This window comes from Lolium rigidum, chromosome 6 (assembly GCF_022539505.1).
Source record: "Lolium rigidum isolate FL_2022 chromosome 6, APGP_CSIRO_Lrig_0.1, whole genome shotgun sequence".
Taxonomy (NCBI): Eukaryota; Viridiplantae; Streptophyta; class Magnoliopsida; order Poales; family Poaceae; genus Lolium; species Lolium rigidum.
Genome location: NC_061513.1, coordinates 234,709,783 through 234,719,697, shown reverse-complemented (window position 1 = coordinate 234,719,697; position 9,915 = coordinate 234,709,783). Strand labels below are relative to the sequence as shown.

Below are 9,915 nucleotides of genomic sequence, written 5' to 3'. Positions count from 1 at the left end.
GATTGTAAATTTTATGTAATTGTGGATTGTGTGTTTTAGGAGCTCTCACACCTCTTAGTCATTAATGGCTCGGTAAAATACATGACAAAAGATCATAATATATGTTTTTATGACATAGGATAAGACGTGCATTGCACGTGCACGCTTACTAGTGTGAGTTAAAAAGCATTCTAAAAAATCCGTTCTCGCCGTCTTGCCCCAGGGCCCTGAATATGTGTGGACCGGGGCTCGCCGGTGGTGCGCCGTGTCCCCTAGTGTTGGTTTCGCGATTTGGCGTGACCCTGCACTCCAGTTCGCAATTTTTCACCCATTCCGGTCGATTCCTCGCGTCCGAGGAAGGGGATAAATCATCACCGCTGAGCAACCTCGCCGGAGCAGCGGGCAGCTTCGAGAAGGTAAGGGTGGGGCAGAAGAGGCAGACGCTGGTGGCGATGGCCTCCTCGTCGACCGCGGCGGTGGAGTCGGCCGCTTCAGGTCGCTGGAGACGGGGGTGCGAGCGTGGATGGAGAAGCTGCCCACCCACATCGAGGCCACGGTGTTCGGGGCCGTGCAGAGTGGCGCGCTCGGCGGGCTGATGCGCACGTTCACGCCGGAAATATCGGCAGACGGCTCTCCGTGCCGTAGGCGCCGCCCAGGCTCGACTCCATGGCCCTGCCATCCTTGGAGCAAGTGCAGGTTCCCTCCTCCTCATGTATAGTTCCCCTCTTGTTACAGATTTACACGGGGACTATCAATTTTTGTAATTCCTGTGATACTTTTGTCAAAGATTGCAAATGCTTTTGAGTTCAGTCCCAGTGACGAATTTGTTCTCACATATACCGATGATGATGCAATTGATTATTTCTTGTTCCTTGTTCATAGCTTGTTCAGCCAGTAGGTGCAATCGAATTATTATTTGTTAATGTCCAAACTAAAATCAGTAGTTAGTATCTCATTTAGAGATGTATTATGTTTTCCTGACTGATGCACCGTATAAGCTGACTCTAATTCATGAAATCTCCATTGCAAGTTGTAGATAAGCAGTAAATTACTCTCATCAGCTAGGCATCAAGCAGATTACAGCCCATTGCAAGTTATGGAGAAGCAGTAAGTTACTCTCATCAGCTAGGCATCGAGCAGATTCAGTCCATTGCAAGGTATGGAGAAGCAGTAAATTACTCTCATCAGCTCATTGAGCAATTACAACTTTCTACTACATCTTTTAGCTGCCATACCTGATGCATCCTGTATGGTTGTGGCAATTCCAATTTCTTTTGTTTTCTTCACTCGTGCACATGTTTCAGGTTTGCAGCTGGGAGAATCCCAGAGATTTAGAGTACCGCTTCAACAAGTTTCCGCTGATTCAGCTGTAGTACCAAACTTTTTTGATGGATTCTGTTGGTTAAATGTATTATGGAGAGCTTCCGCCTCCCTGTGGTGATTCAGCTGGATTTCCGTTGAACGGTTGAGGAAAGGCTCGTCGAGTCTCCAATGGTTTTTTTTTCCAAGCGCCAGATGCTCGCCGATATGGGTCGTGTGGAAGAAAATTGTCCAAGCGCCCGACAATTGATTAAATCTGTGCAGCAGAGCAGAAGGGATGTGGGTCACGGCATTGTGCTAGTGTTGCACTGCAGAAGAGGAGATAACTTAACTCGATGCATATCTGTCATGAGGAGAAGAGAGAGGAAGCCTGTTATTGTGATTTTGCTTCAATTGGATTCCGACCAAGGTCAGAGTTCATCAGGTATAATGGCTAAACTTTATGTATCTTTTCCCGTTGGCCTCTTTGGGTGATTCATGGACTTAATTAATCTGTGCATGCCCTACAAAGTCACTACTTTGTACTACATCTTTTAGTTGTTGTAACTAATGCATATATGCTAGTAATGTGAGCATTTTTTTGTCCACATAGTAGTTACATAAAATGGAAACTTATATGCAAACGAGAGGAACATCGATCACTCATCATAAAATTCTCAATACAAATGAAACTAGTTGTAAGAAGGCAAAGAAATGAACATATCTTATTGGAAAAACTGAGAAGAATATTAAAAGCAATCATCGCTTGTAGATCTTCGCCCATTTGGGATGGTTCCTTAGGAATGCCCACATGTTTAGTAGTGTGAAGGTTCCTTAGGAATGTCCACCCGATCTTGTGCGGTTCCATCATTTTTGCCTTTTTCTTCATTAAGGGTCAGCCTTGAGCCCATACATGTTTCCCTTGGTGATGGATGAGGTGGCCAAGGATATACAAGGAGATATTCCTTAGTGTATGCTCTTTGCTCGATGATGTGGTGCTAGTAGATGAAACTAGGGCCGACGTGAATAGGAAGTTAGAGCTATGGAGGCAAACTTTGAAGTCAAATGGGTTTAGACTTAGCAGGACCAAGACTAAGTACATGCCATGTGACTTTAGTGGTGTTGGTGGCGAAGACGGAGATGTCAGTTTAGAAGGAAAGATAGTGCCCAAGAGGGACACCTTCCGTTACTTGGGATCAATGTTGCAAAGCAATGGTGATATCGATGAGGATGTTTGCCACAGGATCAATGCAGGGTGGATGAAGTGGAGGCATGCATCACGTATCCTATGTGACAAGAAGGTCCCACAAAAACTAAAAGGTAAGTTCTATTGGACGGTTGTCAGACCGGCGATGCTTTATGGGGCACTATGTTGGCCCACTAAAAGACAACATATCCAACAAATGAGTGTCGCGGAGATGCGCATGCTGCGTTGGATGTGCGGCCATACAAGAAATGACCGGATTAGAACGAGGTAATTCGTGATAGGCTAGGGGTGGCACCGATCGATGAGAAGCTAGTCCAACACCGACTAAGGTGGTTTGGGCATATCCAGCGGAGGCCTCCGTAAGCTCGGTGGAACTCTAAAGAGTATGGAGGACACTAGAAGGGGTAGAGGACGCCCAAAGTTGATGTGGCGGAGGCAATAAAAAGAGACCTGAGGGATTGGAATGTACCTAAAGTCTTGGATTTTGATAGGACTGCATGAAGATCAGCGATCCATGTGCCGGAACCTTAGTCACTCGCTTCTTTTCTCTTTCCTTTTATCCCTTTTTTTCTTTCCTTCTTTCTTTTTTTTTTCCTTTTTCTTTCTTTCTCCTTGTTTTGGTCCTCTTTTCTGTTGGGTTTCATATCTAGCCTACCCCAACTTGCATGGGAAAGGCTTTGATGTTGTTGTTGTCTCTCTTCTACATGTCTACTCCATTTGAGGAAGGAGTATTATGACCCTCCAATTCTATTTTTTTCCTAATGTCTGCCGCTCGTCGCTCTAGGTATTGCGGAAAAATTCGGCTTAGCGCCCGACTCAACTTTTCGCATCGACACACTAAATCTTGAGATCGATCGGGGTTTTGGTATAACTACAAGGAAAAGGATCCTAGCACCTGGATTAAGTGCCTACATTGTAGATGTCCTAAGCCATGGTGCTGCACCAGTCAAAGGTGTTAGTTCTCAGTCTCCCACCAATCTGGTCCTCATGCTGACGTGCACCAGTCCCTGGCTGCAGCCGATGCACTGCTTGAGTGCTTGGTAGTGCGCGCGGAGTATGCATCGAAGGCTGCTTCCGCCTGAAGAGAGTGGTCAATCCAACTCGATCACCAAGTGCTAAAAGCAGAGATACAAATATGAACTACAAAGGCAGTGCTCCCTGTCCACAGTACTGATTTCTTTGTGGCCTCTTCATATCTGGATTATAATTTGTTAAACTCTTACTCTTCCATGTGTGCGTGACACATGGCTGATAGCAAGAAGCTATATGTATACGCTTATTTACTGAGTGTTTATTTTACATGTACATATCTAAGGAAGCAATAGTAGTGGCTGTTAAAAGTTGTATCTAGTGGCAGTGCTCCCTGTCTTATAAGGTTGTTTTACTTCTGCATGTACGTATGCGCTTTTTAGGTAGTTACAAGTTGAAATGCATATTACACATGGTAGTTTTACTGGGAGGAGAGATACACAAAATGTGCCTGCCTTCTGGCAGGAAGTAGATGCCTATATTATATGTGAATGCTCATGCCTATGACTGCATCATTTGGAAGAAATAAAGAGCACAGAGATATGCGAATGCTCATGCCTAGTATTGCATCATTTGAAAGAAGTAAAAAGCAGATAAACTCCATATTTAATAAACTACTGCATCACTTGCTAAGCTAGATAATTATATATGAAGTTCTAGGTACTGGATAATTATACGTAAGGTTTCATGCACTGGATAATTATACATAAAGTTTTAGGTAAGCAATCTCAGAGGATTATGAGGATGTCCATCTAAGGTACCATTACATAAGATAAAAAAAGTTACCATTACATAAGATAGATACATTGTAGTCTTGAATGTAAAAGTTAGCAAACTGATGGGAAACCACATCTGTAGCCTCATCGTTGATCTTCTTGCTAGTGTGTTTGATATGGTCATGTGTTGTGGTTGCAGTCTTGGCAGTAGTTTCAATAAGAATAGGCTGTGCAGTTAGTGTTCTTTTGCAGTGATATATAAAGTGTGCAACCGATAGGCCACCATGTAAAGCTAGGATTTCTGCTTCTCCCTAAAGAGCCCATTGGCTGGACCAGCGTGATTTGGTCTGCAATACGAATTGAAAAGAAAATATAGTTTCTTTTTTGTGGTTTTGTTTGCAGACACAACTCCTCTCTTTTTTTTACTTTTGGTCGTCCGGCTCATCTGAATGAGCATGAGAGGTAGGTAATACGGGTTTTAATAAGTAGACTTTTTTGCTGGAAACCTAATAAGAGCACATTGTTTCCTGTGCGTGGTAGAATAGCATAAAATGTCTTTGCGTCGTATTCATATAGCGGAAGTTTTCAGACTCCGGTACAACCTCCATAACCTGTATGCTGATTGATCCTGATTCTATGGAGGTGGTTTGCTGTCCAGTATTTGTTTCGTGGACCAACAACCATGAAAGATTAGAGCCTGTAGATCTGGCCCTCTTTTAGCTTCTCGTTGAACTGACACAATAAACTTAAGCTTACTGCTGTGTAGTTGCAACCAGTAATAAGATGATGATCAGGTTGACCTAATTGTAGGCATTTCATATGTAGATGATAACAACGGAATCAAAAATCCGAATGCTCAGAAGAAAATATTGTCATAGGCTTTCATCATCTGAAGGCTGAGTAAATATCGAGAGATAATTGAATGAGAATGCTAAGCTAACCGCATGAATCTTATGCGTAGGTCACCATGGAGGGATCAAAAAACTGAGTGTTCAGGAGGTACCAGTTGGTCAACAATAATGAACCCCAATTCATGCACATTCTATTATTGGTCCTTGTTCTCCAAGATCCGCAAAGCATGCACAAGAGGATTCCGTCAAAATCGAGGTGAGACATCTTTTACTGGAGTGGCCTCCGTTGCTACTTTCTTAGGTTTCTTGCAAGATAACTATGGAGATCAGGTGTGAACTGATTGAGTAAACAAACCACCACAAGAATTATCAATCTAAACTAATGCATAGGGTTATCTTTATTGCCTGCACATGTTGTGAGGTCATATATCTAGTGTTCAAGAATCAAGATCATAGCATCATGCCAGAGCCATCATGACCAAGGAAATGAATCAAAAGCTCGTGTGGATAGTTCAAATCTTTTTTACCAAAATTTAAACAAATTCATAATGCAATTGGAAAAGGTAATAAGGAAGGCATAATTTGTAAGCATCTTCGAGTAATTTGCTAGCCTTTTAACATTAGTAGCAGAGTTGTATTCATTCATTGTAAGTTCAGTGACAAAGATAACCTGCAAAAATTTCACGAGAATATATTAAGATACATTGCCTGGAACATAACCCGCATGCTGGATTACGATTTCGAAAATTAGAACATACCAAGACATGTATTTTTCAATGCACCGCGAGCCACACTATCATGGTTACTTTGTAAGCTTCAAAATTTCTGTCGCTGTTAGCTGAGATGAACAAAAGCAGTTAAGAATCAAGGTGACACCAAAATGGTAGAACTAATGATAGGAAAGTGTTGAGATGTCGAGAGGAAAGTGTTGAGACAAAAGCTTCAGAAAGCTTTCAATTATTTTCATGAATCTTTTAATTCACTATATAAACCTTAGAATCGCCTGAGAATACTTAATAGATCTATAGAATCACTCTTCATTTAGATAAACCTACACAAGAGCAGCCGTGGAATATTTTTATAACTACGGAACTACTATCCTTGGAAAATATTCTTAAACTGTTTCCTGTAAGAATCACCTATACGTTTTTCTCTATCATTATTTTCCCACCGAATATAAGCTTGCAATATAAAAATTGAGTATGCACGATACTTGTTTCACAAACCAATGAAACTTCCACCGACAAGTGAGTAAGGTAATTTTTTTTGACATAGACCACTGCACAAGGAATGGCTAGCTCACACTGGCCATGGTCGACGCATGTCGCAAGCCTAGTTGCACTAGCAGCGTCAGCCTCTCGTTGCCCAATCCTCTTACCTTGCGAGCCTCTGCTGTGGCTTTGTCTACTTCCTGCCAGATGCACACATCAGCAAGACAATGAACTAAGCAACAGCCAAAACCCCTCAAAACAGAACATTCTTATCACAGAGCACCATAAGTAGGAAATACATGAGGTAAAAAACAATCAGGAACCATCCAGACCATAAATTTGTGTTGTGCAAAGAGGTAAACCAGGCCCAACCCGTTTGTAGCCCATGTTCTTCCTCCTTCATGGAGTGATGATGACGATTCCGGAGGTGGCTGTGGAGGTGGAGGCGGCGCGGCCGGCCTGTGAGCGTGGCATCATTTACCGGACGCCGGAGGTGGAGTCTACGGAGAGAGCCCTCCGGTGGGGCCTGGTGGCGTTCGTCTCCAGCACGAGGCGGACGGTCAGCTGTGCAGCGGCGATGGCGGCCATTGTCGAGCGCATCCCCGAGCTCGAGGGGCGCTTCTCCATGCACCGGTTCTGGCCAACGGACCTCCTGCTGGTCTTTGACTCCAGGGCCAACCGCGACATCCTGCTCATCGCCTCCACCAACCCGTTCGACGGAAGGGACTTCACCCTCTGCTTTGGCGTGTGGAACCGCCAGCTTCAGGCGACACGCCGCCGCTTCTGCTTCTGCGTTCACCTGGAAGTGGTGGGCATCCCGCCGATAGCGTGGAACCTCGACACGGCTAGGTGCATCCTAGGCTCTTTCGGTTGGGTAGAGCGTTCGGATACAGCCAATCGCGCCGACCTGGGGACCTTTTGCAACACGGCTTGGACGGACAACATTGCCGGGCTCCCTCGTTCCAAGCAGCTTTGGCTCGCAGTCTTTGACGACGACAGCGATGATTTGCCGCTCCCGGTGGAGGCCTTGATAGTGGAGGAAGTTGCCCTGCTCGACTACGACACCACGGTCCATATTGTTCGCGTGGAGGACACATGTGGAGAGGCCGGCCGACCCTCGGGTGGCGGTGGCCAGGGTCCTGACCCAGGTGGAGACAGCGGTGGCCGGGGCAATGGCGGCGGGCGTGGCCCTCCTCCAGACGATCACCGTCGGCCGCCGGACACCCGTGCAGGTGCTGCGCCGGCAGCTGCTCCCGCTCGACGGTGGAGGGGTGGTGCCGAGAGGCGTGTCGCGCTGGGGCACACTACCTCAGTGCGGCCTTGGCCGCTGGTGGTGGATCGAGTGGACGCCCCTCCTGATGGGCATGTTGCAGCGACTGCCCAGCTCGTGCCTCCCCTGGTTCGCATGTACAACAAAGGGCTGGGTCGCACCCAGGGCCTGGACGTGGAAAAGCTAGCGCAGGCGGCCATGAACGCTGGCACTATGGGCGAGGACTGCACCTTTCCCTTCTCTGGGCAAGGATTGTCTCTGCCTTCCTCCGGTGGACACGATATCTACTCGAGCTCTGCTTGGATCCAATCAGGGAACCCGAAGGCGTGGATGGTCCGCGACGAGGCCCTCGATCTCCCCGACCGGCCCGCTTTTGATTATAAGGGTGATTTGTTAGTTGTTTTTTAATCTAGACGTTGAGCTTCAGTTAGTTTAGCTGTTTGCACTTTCAGTTAAGCATGATCTCGCTCTGAGTACGGGCTCGTGGGATGGCGCAAGCACATAGCATAAGAAAAGTTAAGTGCAACGCATATTAAATATTTTGCTCACGATACGAGTCTAATGAAGTTGGCACATAAAATTTATTTGCCAAAAGAAAAAAACATAAAAAATTAGATGAACTACACCCTGGTTCCGCCTACGGCCGTGCTGCCTGCCTCTACTCGTCTTGTGCCTCCTTCTCGACAACTAGTTCTGGCCACATCTTCATGGAGCGCTCATTTATCTTTATTTCGTGTAGAGCACGCGGCCCGCGGAACCTGCGACCATGCAATTTTTTTTCTAACTTTTTTTTGAGATGCCGTATCTTCTGGTAGATGGCATTCTTATCAAGTTTTCCGGTGCGCAGGAGCGGGGAGCCTTCCTTCTGTAGCGCCGTAAAGACTTGCAACGCCGAGGGCATGATTCCTGAGTTGTTCTCACGCATCTCCGTGATGGTATCCATCAGTTTGTGTTGGTCCTGGTGGCACCATGTGTTGTACCTCTTGGGCCTCTTGGACCTCTTGGTGGAGGTGTCGTTGGTGTCGCCATCCTCGGGTGAGTCACCGGGGTTGGTGTCGCCATCCTCGGGTGAGTCACCGGGGTTGGTGTCGCCATCCTCAGGTGAGTCACCGGAGTTGGTGTCGCCATCCTCGGGTGAGTCGCCGGACAGGGGCGAAGCTGGACCAAAAGATCATTGGGTTCAGCTCTACTAGTTATGTGATAATCATCTACTAATGAGACAAGTTAAACAGCAAACTAGTGAAGGTTTCATGAAATTCGTTGGGTTCAACTATACCAGCTCCGCCACTGTCGCCGGAGATCATCTCGCCAGCCTCAGGTGAGTCGCCATCCTCAGGTGAGTCGCCGGACAGGGGCGAAGCTGGACCAAAAGATCATTGGGTTCAGCTCTACTAGTTATGTGATAATCATCTACTAATGAGACAAGTTAAACAGCAAACTAGTGAAGGTTTCATGAAATTCGTTGGGTTCAACTATACCAGCTCCGCCACTGTCGCCGGAGATCATCTCGCCAGCCTCGTCATCAGAGAGAACGACGATTTGGTCGTCAGGTTCGACCATTATCACGTCGCCCTCATCATCGGAGAGATCGATGACTTGTCGGGATTGGTCGTCCTCGTCGTCAGAGATGAGAATCAGATTGTCAGAGAAGCTACGAGGATTAAAGAGTGGGATTGTGGGAGCCATAGGTACGGCAAATGGTGGTGGTACAGCACAGCAATTGGTGGTGGTAGAGCACGGCAAATGGTGGTGGTACAGCACAGCAAATGGTGGTGGTAGAGCACGGCAAATGGTGGTGGTACAGCACAGCAAATGGTGGTCTCGGGCCTCTTCTATTTATATGCTAGAGGAGGCGCTGGAGCAGTTTAGCGCTGCTAATTGGATTGGCGGGAAGGATAGATCAAGGTTGGCGCCAAACCGTGAAAACTTGAATCGACTGGACCAAATCCTGCATTAATACAAATTTTCAGCTCGCCCGATACAATCGGTTAAACTGAATTCTATACCATAAGTATCCTTTTCACAAATTACATGTGTGTTCATAAAAAAAACGATTCCATGTACATATCAATTCGCCTGATTGGTTTCCATCAATTTTCATTGGGCAAGAGATCACGCTGCAATAATTAGATTAATACAAGGCTGGAAAGAAATCAACTAAATAATCCGATTAATTAGTTATCATCGTAAAATAAGAGAAGGAAATAATAGTCAGACTAATATATAGATGGCATGAAATCAGCGCCCAACAGATTGTCAGATCAGCATATACCCATTGTAAAAGAGAGAAATATACCGACCATGGTCAGATTGGTCTGTGTATTAATTGCTTCATCTTATTGGCGGTCAACCA

At 46.0% G+C, this 9,915-nt stretch overlaps 1 protein-coding gene across 3 annotated transcripts; it reads left to right on the top strand.

Moving 5' to 3' along the window:
• Nucleotides 1-218: 218 nt before the first annotated feature.
• On the top strand, nucleotides 219-8,588 carry LOC124660587. Of its 3 annotated transcripts, XM_047198412.1 has the most exons (5): nucleotides 219-675; nucleotides 1,016-1,136; nucleotides 1,284-1,723; nucleotides 5,192-5,337; nucleotides 7,525-8,013. In XM_047198412.1, exons 3-5 carry the CDS (start codon nucleotides 1,635-1,637, stop codon nucleotides 7,968-7,970), a joined length of 681 nt encoding a protein of 226 aa, XP_047054368.1. In that variant the 5' UTR covers nucleotides 219-675; nucleotides 1,016-1,136; nucleotides 1,284-1,634; the 3' UTR covers nucleotides 7,971-8,013. The 3 variants fall into 3 exon arrangements, 2 of the variants coding, with proteins under 2 accessions (XP_047054368.1, XP_047054367.1); XM_047198411.1 differs by having other exon boundaries at nucleotides 219-1,136; XR_006989913.1 differs by lacking the exon at nucleotides 7,525-8,013 and adding an exon at nucleotides 8,410-8,588 and having other exon boundaries at nucleotides 236-1,136.
• Nucleotides 8,589-9,915: the final 1,327 nt, after the last annotated feature.